The sequence below is a fragment of the Eretmochelys imbricata genome, chromosome 5, assembly GCF_965152235.1.
Source record: "Eretmochelys imbricata isolate rEreImb1 chromosome 5, rEreImb1.hap1, whole genome shotgun sequence".
In the NCBI taxonomy this organism is placed as follows: Eukaryota; Metazoa; Chordata; order Testudines; family Cheloniidae; genus Eretmochelys; species Eretmochelys imbricata.
The window spans coordinates 27235938-27251276 of NC_135576.1; the positions used below are offsets into that span (position 1 = coordinate 27235938).

Consider the following 15339-nt stretch of genomic DNA (forward strand, 5'->3'; position numbering starts at 1 on the left):
AAAATCTTCCACACTTAATCATCGAAAACACTTAAGGGTGCCTTACTGAGGTTATAGGAAATCAATCGTATAAGAATGAGAGCCAGGCAGCGAGGGCCACAGGAGAGCTGAGCAGTTAGCCAGAGTGGGAGGGCCAATCAGTCAGACAAAAGGGAGAGGACGGAAGGGGGATATACCCTGTGGGTAGGAAGGTAGAATAGAGCAGTAAGGAAGTGTGAAAAGAGATGGGAAGAGTAGAATCATAGACTTTAAGGTTAGAAGGGACCATTATGATCGTCTAGTCTGACCTCCTGCACAACGCAGGCCATGGAATCTCACCCACCAACTCCTGTAACAAACCCCTAACTTATATCTGAGCTATTGAAGTCTTTAAATTGTGGTTTAAAGACTTCAAGGTGCAGAGAATCCTCCAGCAAGTGACCCGTGCCCCACACTGCAGAGGAAGGCAAAAACCCCCCAGGGCCTCTGCCAATCTGCCATGGGGGAAAATTCCTTCCCGACCCCAAATATGGTGATCAGCTAAACCCTGAGCATGTGGGCAAGACTCACCAGCCAGACACCCAGGAAAGAATTCTCTGTAGTAACTCAGATTCCACCCCATCTAACATCCCATCACTGGCCATTGGGCATATCTACCACTAGTAGTCAAAGATCAGTTATTGCCAAAATTAGGCTATCCCATCGTATCATCTCCTCCATAAACGTATCAAGCTTTGTCTTGAAGCCAGATATATCTTTTGCTCTCGCTGCTTCCCTTGGAAGGTTGTTCCAGAACTTCACTCCTCTGATGGTAAGAAACCTTTGTCTAATTTCAAGTCTAAACTTCCTGATGGCCAGTTTATATCCATTTGTTCTTGTGTCCACATTGGTACTGAGCTTAAATAATTCTTCTCTCTTCATGGTATTTATCCCTCTGATATATTTATAGATAGCAATCATATCTCCTCTCAGCCTTATTTTAGTTAGGCTAAACAACCCAAGCTCATTGGGTCTCCTTTCATAAGACAGGTTTTCCATTCCTCGGATCATCCTAGCAGCCCTTCTCTATATCTGTTCCAGTTTGAATTCATCCTTCTTAAACAAGGGGGACCAGAACTGCACACAATATTCCAGATGAGGTCTCACCAGTGCCTTGTATAATGTTATTAACACCTCCTTATCTCTACTGGAAATACCTCTCCTGATGCATCCCAAGACCGCATTAGCTTTTTTGATGGCCATATCACATTGGCGGCTCATAGTCATCCTGTGATCAACCAATACTCCGAGGTCCTTCTCCTCCTCTGTTACTTCCAAGTAATGTGTCCCCAGTTTATAACAAAAATTCTTATTATTAATCCCTAAATGCATGACCTTGCACTTTTCACTATTAAATTTCATCCTATTACTACTACTCCAATTTACAAGGTCATCCAGATCTTCCTGTATGATATCCCGGTCCTTCTCTGTATTGGCAATACCTCCCAGCTTTGTGTCATCTGCAAACTTTGTTAGCACATTACCGCTTTTTATGCCAAGGTCAATAATAAAAAGATTAAATAAGATTGATCCCAAAACTGATCCCTGAGGAACTCCACTAGTAACCTCCTTCCAGTCTGACAGGTCACCTTTCAGTGTGACCCTCTGCAGTCTCCCCTTTAACCAGTCCCTTATCACCTTTCAGTTTTCATATTGACCCCCATCTTTTCCAATTTAGCTAATAATTCTCCATGTGGAACCGTATCAAATGCCTTACTGAAATTGAGGTAAATTAGACCCACTGCATTCCCTTTGTCTAAAAAATCTGTTACCTTATCAAAGAAGGAAATCAGGTTGGTTTAACACGATCTACCTTTTGTAAAGCCAGGTTGTATTTTGTCCCAATTAACATTGACCTCAATGTCCTTAACTTCTTTCTCCTTCAAAATTTTTTCCAAGACCTTGCATACTACACATGTCAAGTTAACAGGCCTGTGGTTACCCGGATCGCTTTTTTTACCTTTCTTAAAAATAGGAACTATGTTAGCAATTCTCCAGTCATACGGTACAACCCCTGAGTTTACAGATGAATTAAAAATTCTTGCTAACGGGCTTGCAATTTCATGTGCCAGTTCCTTTAATATTATCGGATGAAGATTATCCAGGTCCCCCGATTTAGTCCCATTAAACTATTCGAGTTTGGCTTCTACCTCGGATGTGGTAATATCTACCTCCATATCCTCATTCCCATTTGTTATCCTACCATTATCTCTAAGCTTCTCATTAGCCTCGTTAAAGACTGAGGCAAAGTATTTGTTTAGATATTGGGCCATTCCTAGATTATCCTTAACCTCCACTCCATCCTCAGTGTTAAGCAGTCCCACTTCTTCTTTCTTTGTTTTCTTCTTATTTATATGGCTATAGAACCTTTTACTATTGCTTTTAAGTCGCTTTGCAAGGTCCAACTCTACATGACTTTTGGCCTTTCTCGCTTATCCCTAAATGTTCTGACCTCAGTAAGGTAGCTTTCCTTGCTAATCCCTCCCATCTTCCACTTCTTGTAGGCTTTCTTCTTTTTCTTAATCACCTCTCTGAGATGCTTGCTCATCCAGCTTGGTCTACAACTCCTGCCTATGAATTTTTTTCCCTTTCTTGGGATGCAGGCTTCTGATAGTTTCTGCAACTTTGACTTGAAGTAATTCCAGGCCTCCTCCGCCTTTAGATCCACTTCCCTAACTAATTTCCTTAATTTTGTAAAGTTAGCCTTTTTGAAATCAAAAACCCTAGTCACAGATCTATTTTTGTTTATCCTTCCATTTAGTTTGAACTGAATTAGCTCATAATCGCTCAAACCAAGTTGTCGCGTACAATCATTTCTTCTATGAGGTCCTTACTGCTCACCAAAACCAAGTCTAAAATGGCATCCCCTCTTGTCGGTTCAGCAACTACTTGGTGAAGGAATCCATCAGCCATCGTATCCAGGAAAATCTGAGCCCTATTATTATTACTAGCACTTTGTCCTCCAGTCTATATCTGGGAAGCTAAAGTCTCCCATGATCGCACAATTCCCATTAGTATTAAAGATGTCTCTATCCATATCCAAATGAGATCCTGGCGGTCTATAGCACACCCCAAGCACTATCCCGGGGGAGGCTCTAGTAGCTTTCTTCCCCAAAGTGATTTTGGCCCAGACAGACTCTGTCTTATCCATTCCATCACTTCTTATTTCTTTACAGTCTACCTCATCGCTGAGGTACTCCACCACCTTTGCCTTTATTTCTGTCTTTCCTAAACAGCACATACCCTTCAATACCCTTACTCCAGTCATGACTACTATTCCACCATGTTTCTGTTATCCCTATAATATCTGGTTTCACTTCCTGCACCAGTAGCTCTAGTTCCTCCATTTTGTTACCTAGTCTCCTCGCATTAGTGTACAAACATCTTAATTTTTGCTGTTTGGCTTCGCTCGCATTCTTTACCCGATTGGGCACAGACATTCTACCGCCAATATTACCTATTAGATTAGTATGTACACTGCCCTTCCGTCTTATGTCTTTCTCCTACCCACGGCTGTATCCTTTCTTACTTCATTTTCTTCCCTCTCAAAGAGGTCTGAGCTGAGCTAAAAAGAGGATAGGATTCAGGAATAAGGGAGGCGGAGAAAGCACACAAAAAGGAGGCAGGAATGGGAGACTAAAGACAATGTTGTATAGAAGATAAACCCCCTTTATGACTTTTGTTGCTGGTGAATTATTTCCAGTCCTGTGCTCAGTCCAATGGACCATTCTGCTTCCTATAAACAAAAACCGTAAAGGGTTTAGCTGTAGAGATGGGCTAAAAAGGAGGTGTTCATTTATGAAAGGGTTTTGGTTTGAGACTGAATCAGGACCAGGGTATAGGCTTGGAGTCAACATTGATGGATTCTTGCAAGCTGTTTATGTGAGATTTTGGCCAGAAATGGTGGAAATCATGTGAGATCAGTAGATTTCATGAGATTTCAACTATCTATATTAATGGAAATTTTGCTAGATCTTGGGAGAATCACTGTGGTTAGGAGACTTTTAGGATGCATCTAATCCAGAAAAGGGAAAATGGGCTCCTTCTAGTTTTGGATCTGATTCAGTAACAAAACTGTAGGGTTGGGTTTGGACTGGAAGATTTTGAAGGTGTTTCAGATTTGAGGTTCCAGGTTTGAGGTTCCAGGTTTGATCCATCTCTACATCTGATAACAATAATGACTTCAGTTGGGCCATTTCTTAGAGAATTAATGACTTGCTGGGATTCATCAGCTCCCAGCTGCTCATTAATCCCCAGGAAATGTTGTTGAGCTCAGACATTCTTGCTGAAATGCTTTCTGTTATACTCATACCAAAGTCAACAGAAATCTGCAATAACACTGTGGTCAGGTTTGCATGATTTGTCTTTTAGACAGTGAGCCTGATTCTCCTCTAAATTACAATGATGGACTCCATTGACTTCAATGGAGCTCCCTCCTGACCTACACTGCTGTAACTGAGAGCAGAATCAGTCTCAGCCTGTAAGTATAAGCATTATCAAATTGGATAGCATGTATTATACCTGGTCATGTTATTGTTTTACAACATAGAACATATAAATAACAGCACACAGCAAACATGGAAATATAATATAAAGGCACCTATTAAGCTCTTATCCGATTGAGTATAGTGGGGCTATTCACATGTTACACATTAAGCACACGTGTAAGCCTGTGGACTTGGTCCTAAAAAAAGAATAGGCAGGCTTTAGAGGTGGAAGGTTTCTAGGTCAAGTGCCTGAACTTGGAGAACAACGAATAGCTATGAGCTTGTGTACCCTGACAGGAGAAATACATTTTGTAATAGATTCAAAGTTAGGCCTTGCAAAGCTTGTCTTTGGCCAGATCTTCCACTGTTGTAAATTGACATAGCTCCATTGCAGTCAACAGAGCTTCTCTCATTTACATCAGTAAGAACCATAATGTTTTAATAAAACAGAAGGCCAAATTCTGCCCCATCGTATGCCGTTTAAACTTTGGCATACCTTGCTATAGTACCTGCGACAGAGCCAATGTACTGCAATAGAGATTTCAGTCCACTATACCTCTAGTATCACAACACAGCAAATTTTTTAAGATGCATTAATAGTACAAGAAGGTGGAACTCAGTCCAGATCCATATAAATATCTTAACTTGCTTTAAAAGCACTTCACATAATTGCACTGACTTTCTAACGTTAGACTAAAACCCTGACTCACCACAAGCTGTCCGATCAATTGGACTGTGCATGAGCTTATGGTGTCTACCTCTCTGGAGCTCACTGCAGATTAGGACTGGAGGTAGCAATAACAGGCAGTAGAACTATTGGACTAGTACAGTATTTACCCACAGGAATAAAAGAAAGCTTATTAGAAAGACCGGTATCAGGAGGCTGGCAGATAATAAAGTATTAGGATCTTTCACTAGCTTGCTGCACCTGGAAATACTATTTCAAGTTTCTCTTAGCTTCAGGGGAAAAGAGCTCTCTGAATTTTCCCATGCACTGTGAGTGATATTTTAAATATCTGGATGACTCTTTAGAAGTGCATATATGTGTGTGTATGTACATATAATGTTTCATATAATAAAATCATCCAGTCCAATTATTGCCTTTATGTAAATACTTTCGTTAATCTTTGGAACTGAGGTGTCACCTGAGGTGTCATTTATGGTTTCCAGTGAAACAATTGGAGATGGGCCCAAATCAAAACCCATATCCAAGAGCTCCCCAACTTCTAGGGTTTTTGAGATCCAAACCCAGACCAGGGTCTGAATTTTGCACATGGACCAATCTTTATTAATGTTTGGCTGAGCCAAAATATGAGATCTGAATAGCTCCAGCTGACTGGTAGTATATGTTCTGAAATGGACCAGACACCGAGATTAAATACTTGATCATGCTGGGAGTCTTAAACAGCATCACAAATAACAAAATTATCATATGCAGAGCTCAGCAATGCCTTACATATGGCAGTTGACAGTTTTGCCTTTGGGTTAACCTGTCCTGTGATGGTGACACAGAAACAAGTAAGTCCTTGGTCTTCCATAAAGGGAGGCACTCCTTTCAGGTCACGTTTGATAGCATTAGCAGAGTAGTGTGGGAGGAAAATTTCAGGGGGCATCTGCTTCCATTGGTTCCTGATCTGTGTACAAGGAGAGGTCACACATTTCTTCACCATCAGAAGCACCAACAGCCCCCTGGAAACAGATGATGAACTCCAGCATTTGGCTCAAGAGGGGAATGTATGCGACTTAAATTTCAGCAGCCAAAGTGTGTGACTGTGAGCTCCATAAAAACTTTCTTCAGACTTCAGAATTATGCTGAGAAATGGGTCTAGGTCAGTTCTGTAGATCCCTGTGGGGTAAAACTGCAGCTTGTCAGGAAACCCGTGACCTTGTTTGTGTGTTTTGTTTGTGTACTGAATTGGCATTGTTGCAATTTTCCTAGGGGCCTGCATGGAAAATATCATGTAAGATATTAATGTAAGATATCTCATCCAAGCAGCATAGCACACAATGTCATTTTCAGTAACATGAAACAGATCTGTTACTTTTTTGTATCTTCTTTTTCTTGTCTCTGACAGGATGTTGTTATTGGCGATTTAAAGCCAAACACTCCACACCGCGTTAGTGTAGGATCTTATGGCTGGGCAGGAAAAGGACGACCCAGCATGCCCAGAGACATCACAACCTTATCCCAAGGTAAAATCTGTGTAAATAGCTTTCCATTATGAAATGGCTTAGGCAGAGTTAATCCAAGACATTTCATTTTGCTGGCAGGTAAACATAGAGCGAGAGCTAAAATTTCTGTTTTGCTCAAAGTTGCTCATGTCAGAGGGCAGGCTGTATTTGTAGTGGCAAAATGGTCAGTAACATTGTTAAAAGATTTAAAAGGATAAATGCCACCTGAGGTACCAGGGGCCTTGTGGACCCTTTATAAATGCCTGCAAGGGCATTTGAAGAAAGAAACCTCTTTCCTCTAGCATATTTCCTGCCTACAATGCAGCATGTGAATCCTAGCTAAATCGGATTAATGTACAGTACTTAAGTTTAAATATTTTTAACATAGAATTTTTACAAGTATGATTGTTTTGTGGTAAAACACCAGTCTGATTCTCGGTCCTGGGAGGAGTGTGTGTGTGTGTGTGGAGTTTTGTGTCTATAAAATCTGTCTGCTTTTCTAATACTGATTACATGCCATTCTTTTGGCTTAGATAAATGCATGCCCCCTGACCCACCCTATCAGCCTCAGGTCGTAGTAGTTTCTGATTCAGAGGTTGCGCTATCATGGAAACCTGGAGTCAGTGAAGGAAGTTCCCCAATCCAGTACTATACCTTGGAGTTTATCAGGTAAATCAGGAATCTGAATTTCAGTATATGTGCACTACATGTATTTCAAAATATATTATTAGATTCAGTGCAGATGTTCCTCATTATTTATTCATTCATTTTATATAGTGCATTTATCACTCTCTCTCTCTTGCTCTGTGTGAAATGTACTGTTAAAATTTAAAATAAGTAATCTCAATTGATATAAAGTCAGCAATAACTCCCACCCTTCGCCTTAAAGAAAATACCCGCCCTCTGGGGAAAGCCTGAGTAAACAGGGTTTGAAACATGCTCTGAAAGTCATCAAACTCACGCCCAAAGGGAGAAGAGAATTCCAGAGTCAAGGGCCTTCCCCTGAAAATGCCCAGCCCTCAGAGGTAGAAATGCTGGGACTGTCAGCTCAATTGTCTCAGCTGATTTTAGCTGTCATGTAAGAATATAAGAAGAGGTGGTATCTTGAGTTCGCAGGTCTCAAACCACTATGTGCTCTTTACTTTATGGATCTCCTTTACTGTTACTGTCCTAGTTTTTATGAAAAGTTATTAGAAAACCTTCAAGGAGATCCTACCATGAATTATCTAAAACGTGCAATAGTATATAATAGAGCAGGCATGGCCAAACCACGGCTTGCAAGCCACGTGCGGCTTTTTAAGGGGTCAACTGTGGCCCACTGAGCTCGGGGCTTCATCCCATGTTGGGGGGGAGGAGGAAGTGGAGCTGGCGCTTGCTGCTCGAGCCCCATGGGAGGGTGCCGAGGCTTGGGGCTTCACTCCACAGCAGGGAGAACTGGAGCTTGCGGCTTCAGCCCTGCGGGTAGCAGGCCAAGGCTCAGGGCTTCAGCCCTGCAGGGGCAGGGAGCCAAGGCTCGGGGCTTTAGCCCTGCTGGGGGAGGGAGCTGGTGCTCTTGGCTTCAACCCTGCAGGAGGAGGGGCACCGCTGCTTGGGGCTTCAGCCCCACAGGAGGAGAGGCACTGCTGCTTGGGGCTTCAGCCCTTCAAGTGGCGCCTAGGCTCTAGCTTCAGAGTCACATGCTCATTATAACAGGAAATTGCGTCACTCTAGTGCTCTGCAGACCTTGTGTGCTGTGATCGGTTTCCATGCTGCACACGACAGGCTATGTTTACTGTTCATAAGTCACAGTGGAATAATTATAGATTGAAGTGTTAACCCTATGTTAATTTTGTGGGTGACACTGACATCATCAAATGGTAAGAAATGCAAGTATGAAGAAGAAAACTGAAGTTTTCAGCCAGAATGGGAGGAAGATTTTGCATTCACTAGTAAAGGTGGCAGACCCCTCTGTGCCTTATCTGCAATGCATTGCTTTCTCACTACAAAGCGAGCAACTTGAAACATCACTATGAAACAAATCACAATAACTTTTCCTCTAAATATCCTCGTGGATCAGAATTAAGGAAAAATAAGCTAACCACTTTAAAATTACCCCTCAATAGTCAACAGACACTACTTTCGGCATTCCGTAAGGAAGCTGACACAAAGACTGAAGCTAGTTTTGTTATGGCATGGAATATTACTCGTGCAAAACGTCCATGATGGAGAATTTGTTAAGAAGAATATTGCAGAAGTGGTTGCAATTTTAGATCAAAGTAACACAAAACTTCAACAACTAATGCAGCAAATTCCAATTTCGCACCACGCTACAGAGAGGCGGATCTCCCAGATCTGTGCTGATGCAAGCAAGATGCAAAATGATCTAAAGAATTCTCTAGCATTCAGACTAGCTGTCGACAAATCCACAGATATTCAAGATAAACCACAACTAGTGATATTTGTTTGCTATGTTTCCACGGATGTAATTGTAAAAAAGAAATGTTGGACTTAGTGGCTCTAAAAGAAACAACCTGTGGTGTTGACATAAAAAATGCATTTGACAAAGCATTGACAAATGCTGATGTACCACTGGATAAACTTGTTAGTATTGCAACAGATGGAGCACCTGCAGTGGTGGGGGAAAAAAGTAGGCCTTATCAGACTTTTGAAAAACGATCCTAAATTTCCAGAGTTTCTCCCTGTTCATTGCATCATCTGTCGTGAACATCTCACAGGCAGATACTTCAAGTATGAAAGTATTACAAAAACAGTCCTGGAAATTGTCAATTTCATCTCTTCAAATGAGAAGACTCATCAACCGTTCAAAAATTTCATTGAAGAGCTGGATCTTGAAGACAACCTAACAATGTCTCTTTCGGCTGTATTGTGAGGGGCTTATCAACCAACAATGTCTTAAATAGATTTGTGGAACTCCATCAGTGCTTTCCTTTGAAGAAAAGGAAATCCGCAACGGATGCAGGATCTGATGTTTTTTATTGATATTATGCAGCATCTGCAAACTCTCAACTTGGCACTCCAAGGGAAGATTATTTCTGACCTTACTCAGACAATCTCCAGCTTCCAGAACAAGTTAAAGCTTCTGCAAAGAGACATAGTGTCAAGAAACTTGAACCACTTTCCCCATCTCAAGAGTAGGGTAAACACATTCCCTGAAATCAAAGTAGAAGTTCACAGAGGTAAATTACAAGGCCTGCTTAATGACTGTCAGTCCAGTTTTGAAGAGTTGCAGAAGCTGAGATCCTGCTTCCCCTTTTTTGTAAATCCATTCATGGTTGATGTGATCAATGACAGGTGTCCGATTCCCAAAACCGTGATTACAGAAACATCTACTGTAGAAATGGAACTATTGAAACTCCAGGAAGACCAGGCTCTAAAGATTATGCATAAATCACAGTGTACAATCCAGTTCTGGAAGCAAGTGCCAGGAATGAAGTATCCTCAACTCAAGAAGAATAGTGTGCGACTCATTTCAATTTTTGGCACAGCATACTGCTGTGAATCGCTGTATTCTGTGATGAAGTTTGTAAAATCGAAACATCATGCAGTCCTTACAAATCAACATCTGACTGAGCTCCTCCTTACTGCCTTGACAACATATCAACCAGATTTCCAAAGACTTATGACCAGGATAGAGACCCACAAGGCCTCTAGCTCTAGCTGTAATTAGCCGTGATACAGTAAGTAGGATGCTAATGTTTAAAAAAATGCATGTGTAAAAGTTATTAGTCTCTTGTGGCTCTTGAACTTCTAAAGATTATCGTATGAGGCTCAGAGGGTCAGTAAGTTTGGTCCCTGAGCTGCAGCTATAAGAAGTATGTGAGAGGTCAGCTATGTGTAATTGCACTTGCAGCTGTGTATTTGCATGCACAAACATACTGTAGTACCTAATTATCCAAGCGAGTATGCAAATTCATATTTATATGCAAGGCTACTTGTTTGTTTGTGTTTGCACATATTGTAAGGGCACAATATACTGGCATGTCTCTTCCTTTGGTTTGGTCCATTAAGTAAACATATGTTGATTAGTTTCACTGAAAGTTATTAGGCAAGAAGACAGATTTGCCTCTGGACTACTGTGTGCTGTGAGGTCAAAACATCTTTTTTTCATGCTTCATCTCATCAGGGAAACCACATCTAAAGATTTTTTTTAAGAGCTTGGTGTTGTAAAATTTAAAAAAACTGCAAAACCCCCCAAAACATTGATTCTCCTACAGCACAGTTACAGTCTAGAAAGCATAGATATAATGAAAAAGATTTCCCCATGCCGAAGGTTTGGTTCTGAATTTCTGTGATACTTTGCGTCCAAATCAGAGTGCCTGATGTTTAGTGGGTTTGAAGTGACACAATGATTACTGCATTTGGAGCTAGTACATGAGAGTGAAGGATGTCTAATAGGCATTATGTTAGGCTAGCTGTGGTTTAGAATTATCAGGAGATTGTTCCACTGCCTATTTTCCCAATATAATAGTGATCTGAATCTTTCCCTCTCCCTCCCCTTCTTTTAACTCAGCATGAAATGTTAGAAAGGGATTTGCTTGCGTTCTGACTCATTGTGCTTCTCGCACCCTCATTCTTTGTCCTGCGAAGAGGAGGCTGAAAGTTTATGTGCATCTGTGACAGGGCTGGGGGCGAGTGCGCACCGTCTTCCCTCGGGTGTGGGGGCGGGGTGTACGTAACCTGTGTTTATGCCTCCATAGCCGGAGTCAATATACTTACCCCGTTAGCAGGGCAGTGAGGCCTAATAGTCAAAGTCAATGTATCCGCCCCTATTAGCAGGGCAGTGCGACCCAATGGCCAGAGTCAATAGAAAAATCAATAGATTTGCCCCACTCAGCCAGGCAGCAAGGCCTAGTGGCCTAAGTCAATGGCTTTGCCCCTGTTAGCATGTCAGTAAGGCCTAGTGGCCAAAGTCAATAGATTCACCCCAGTCAACAGAGCATTAAGGTCTAGTGGACAAAATCATTATGTTTGCCCCATCTGTGAGGCAGTAAGGCCTAGTGGCCAAGTGGCCTCTGTCGGGGAAGGGGGGCCTCTTCATACAAAAAGTAGGGTGGTGGCAGCTAGGTAAGGAGGCCCAGGCCCTCCCTCTCCACCGGGCCCCAGTCAGAGCATGTGCCACTAAATCAGCGGGGGGTCCGACCGAAACACGCTGACTCAAAGTTCCAGGTCACTAACTGGACCACTGTCTAATTCTCCTGGGCTGCTTCCTACCGTGGTTCCCACTGCTACGGTCTGGGCATCTCTGCTGTCTCTGGGTTCCCCATCTGCACTGTCCCCAGCAACTGGGGCTGGAGCCTACAACTTGTGTCCTTCCTCTCCAGTGGTCCCGCCCCCAACTGGAGCATGCCCAATAGAGCTGAGGGGGTATTGCTTCCTTAGCCCACAATGTAGGGTTAACTCTTCCCCATCCACTGTAGAGCAAGTGCATCCCGTCACAGCATCTCTTCATAATACCTATGGCCCATTAGCGAAAGTACAAGCCAGGTATCCCATTCCCCATTTGACACGTTGAAAATGCATTCTTGAATAAATTTACTTAGCTGCAGAGTACATACTTGCATTCTCTTCTATAGATCAAGAGATGTGAGTAATTGAAATTCAGTGTGTAGTTGTTTCCAGACTTTGGGAAAGAATTTGCTAACAGCACATTGTTTTGATAATATTGTTTAGTCAGAGGTTTTAAAATAAAACTCACAATGTATTTGGTCATTTTGGGGATTATACCCTCTTATATTTGGATGCTTCAGTATGTTTGTTTGGAGAAAGTTCAGTGAACCTTAAGCCTTAAATAGCAATTTGAGATAGACTTTTCACTTCACCTGCATTTTCTTTTGCTGCATACGGTTTTAAGGCTAAATTACACTGGTATCAATCAGGAGTAATACCAGTGAAGTCGAATGGGATTATACCAGTGTAAAAAAAAAAAAAAGTGTATTCTGAATCAACCCCCCCTTGTTTTAAATAAATACTCTTCCAATCCGATACTTTGTTTTTGCAGAATCAGTAGCTGTACTTCTCTATGCATGTCTCTGGTTTTCTTGGACTGTGAATCTCTCGTGCTGGTAAAAGCAGCCTGCAGAAATGATGAAATTGTTTAAATCATTTCACTCCCCCAGGGCTAAGTTTCTTCCCCGTATCCTAGAAAAGCAACATGGGGGGAGTCTGCCACAGACAGGAAACCATACTGTCTTCATTCCATCCAGGTGGCAATTTTGGGATTAAAATCTCATGGAAATACAATAAATTAATTGCTTGAGCATATCTGAGTCTGATTTAGAGCTAACTTGTAAAATACCTATCTACTTACTGTTAGCAGTACGGTCCTTAAGGAATATGTAATCAAACAGTTGGTAGGCCTAAACAGGTGAGTGGCTTCTTTCTTGGATGCCTGCAGGAATAATTATTTTAAATTTTCAAGCTGAGGAGTATTTTGAGAAGTAGCGTGTCTGTGTGAGGTAAAATATTGGGCTTCAGATATGCTGGGTTTTTGTAAAGGACTTGCCTGTAACTAACACACACACTTCTCAGCTCCACTGAATTTTCTGAAATCAGGCACTTTCCCTGAAATATTCAAAGACTCTAGTCCATTGGGTGCATAACTGAACTTCCAACTTTAGAGGAACTAGTTAATCAGAGTACACATTTTTGGCTAACATCTTCAGTACTCAAAAAACCCTATTTCAGCTGCATACATCAATTAATAAGTGAGCAGCTAAAGAGTCATCTACTTTCATTCAGTCTTTTTGGAAGTATTGATGCAGAGGACACTTGTTAATATGAATCTCCAGGTATAGGGAAAACCTGGCCCCTTTTCCTGTGGTTGGTGGCAATGGAGGAGCCATCGACAGTGAACCAGGATGATTCTGCTGTTCAAAGTAGGAACAGGAGTTGAGGGAGGGCGTATGCAGTAGGCATACACCTGTTGCTTGGTCAGGAGCTGAGCTGTACGGTATGTCAGCTGGCAGCAGAGGGTAAGGGTCTGTCTGGAGTGTCAATAGCTGGGCCTTTCCCCTGTTTTCTCCTCAGACACCTGCAGAAGGGAGAAGGAAAGCTGCATGGTGCAGGAAACTAGAGGCTACAGCAACAGCTGCGAAAAGGCTCTGGTCTGGTGGGTAGCTCCCTTCTCACTGCCCCCTGTGCATTTCCCTTAGGGTTACCATACGTCCGTATTTTCCTGGACATGTCCGGCTTTTTGGTTCTTAAATCGCCATCTGGGAGGAATTTTTAAATATCTAAAAACGTCCGGGATTTTGCCATTATTATTTTTCCCCAAAGAAGAGTTGATCATTCAAGAAAAAGAGTGAATATTGATCATTCGAGAAAGAAAGTGAATGTTGATCACTCGAGAAAGTGCCTGATTTTCCCCCCGGCTCCCAGCACTTGCGGCATGTTTCGCGCAGCTGGGAGGGAGCGGGGAGGAGGGGGAACGTGGTGCGCTCAGGGGAGGAGGCAGGGCCGGGGGCGGGGATTTGGGGATGGGGTCCAATGGGGCAGGAAGGGGACAGAGTTAGGGCGGGGGCTTTGGGGAAGGGGTTGGAATGGGGGTGCGGAAGGGGCGGGGAGTGTCCTCTTTTTTGAATGTTCAAATATGGTAACCCTAATTTCCATAGCACCCAGAGGAGGGTGCTGAGAAGAGGATTGGGACCAAAATGAACCTCTTTTGGTGTTCCATTCCCTTCAAATGGAACTCCTCGTTTCTGTAATTCCATTGCAGTAATGAATTGTCACTTAACAGCCCAGATTATTTCAGTGGACATAATATGGTAAACTGTATCCCTCAGCAGCTATCTATTCTTCACTGTAACCATGGATGCAAAGAGAACATAATTTACAGCAAAGAAAAAAGAAAGTGCATATGATAGTGCTTATTCTAAATCCATGACAGAAAGCATCGCTCACATTTAAAACTCAACTCAAGGAGAAATCGCCCATACTCCATATCGGTGTAAATCCTTTCCCTGGTGAGCAGTCCAAGCAATGGGAATTCACAGTGAGAATCTCCATGGGAAAATCCTCTGTCCAGGCTGCATGGAGCCAGGACTTGTGCCTGGTGCATCCCCGCGTTGTGGGGTCAAATGGCTGGTGAATCTGCATAGTCCAGACACACAGAGAGCCCTCTGTGGTCACAGAAGATAGAATAGAATTTCCACTGAGGGGTCCTTGGGACAAGGACTGTGTTTGTATTGTTTGTACAGTGTTTCATAAAGTATTGCATGCCACGAAAGAGTAGTTGGATGGGGAGGCATGGACAGATTTCTCAGTTGCTCTCCAGAGTCTCCACTTCCATTTTTTTTTAAAAAAAAAAAAGCAATTCTAGCTGTTATGTACAGTGAAGTACAACTGGTCTGAAATTTCCCCCCTGAAAATATTTCATTTGTTTTTAATGGGAAATACACTTTCCACACAATTGAAATTTTACACAGTAATATTTTGATTTTTGACAAAAAAAAAATTCTGTTGGGAAAATCAAAACAAAATATTTTATTTCAGGTCAGTTCAACCCAAATTGAAATATTTCAGTTAAACTGAACCAAAATATTTCATGGTGCAGTGCCTCATGGATGTTGTAGTTCAGATTCTTCATGCCTCCATTCTTTCTTCTGGTCCAGGCTCCTTGGCTGGATTACATCTCTCATGATTCCCTGTGGTTTCCTTTTACTGA

The 15339-nt window shown here is 42.2% G+C and overlaps 1 protein-coding gene across 1 annotated transcript in view; it reads left to right on the plus strand.

Moving 5' to 3' along the window:
* The window catches only part of EGFLAM (EGF like, fibronectin type III and laminin G domains), a 125584-nt gene that overhangs the window by 34378 nt on the left and 75867 nt on the right, over positions 1-15339 (plus strand). Inside the window, exons 5-6 of the mRNA XM_077816255.1 lie at positions 6581-6698; positions 7211-7346. Coding sequence (XP_077672381.1) covers positions 6581-6698; positions 7211-7346 — 254 coding nt within the window. The remainder of the gene's footprint in view (positions 1-6580; positions 6699-7210; positions 7347-15339) is intronic.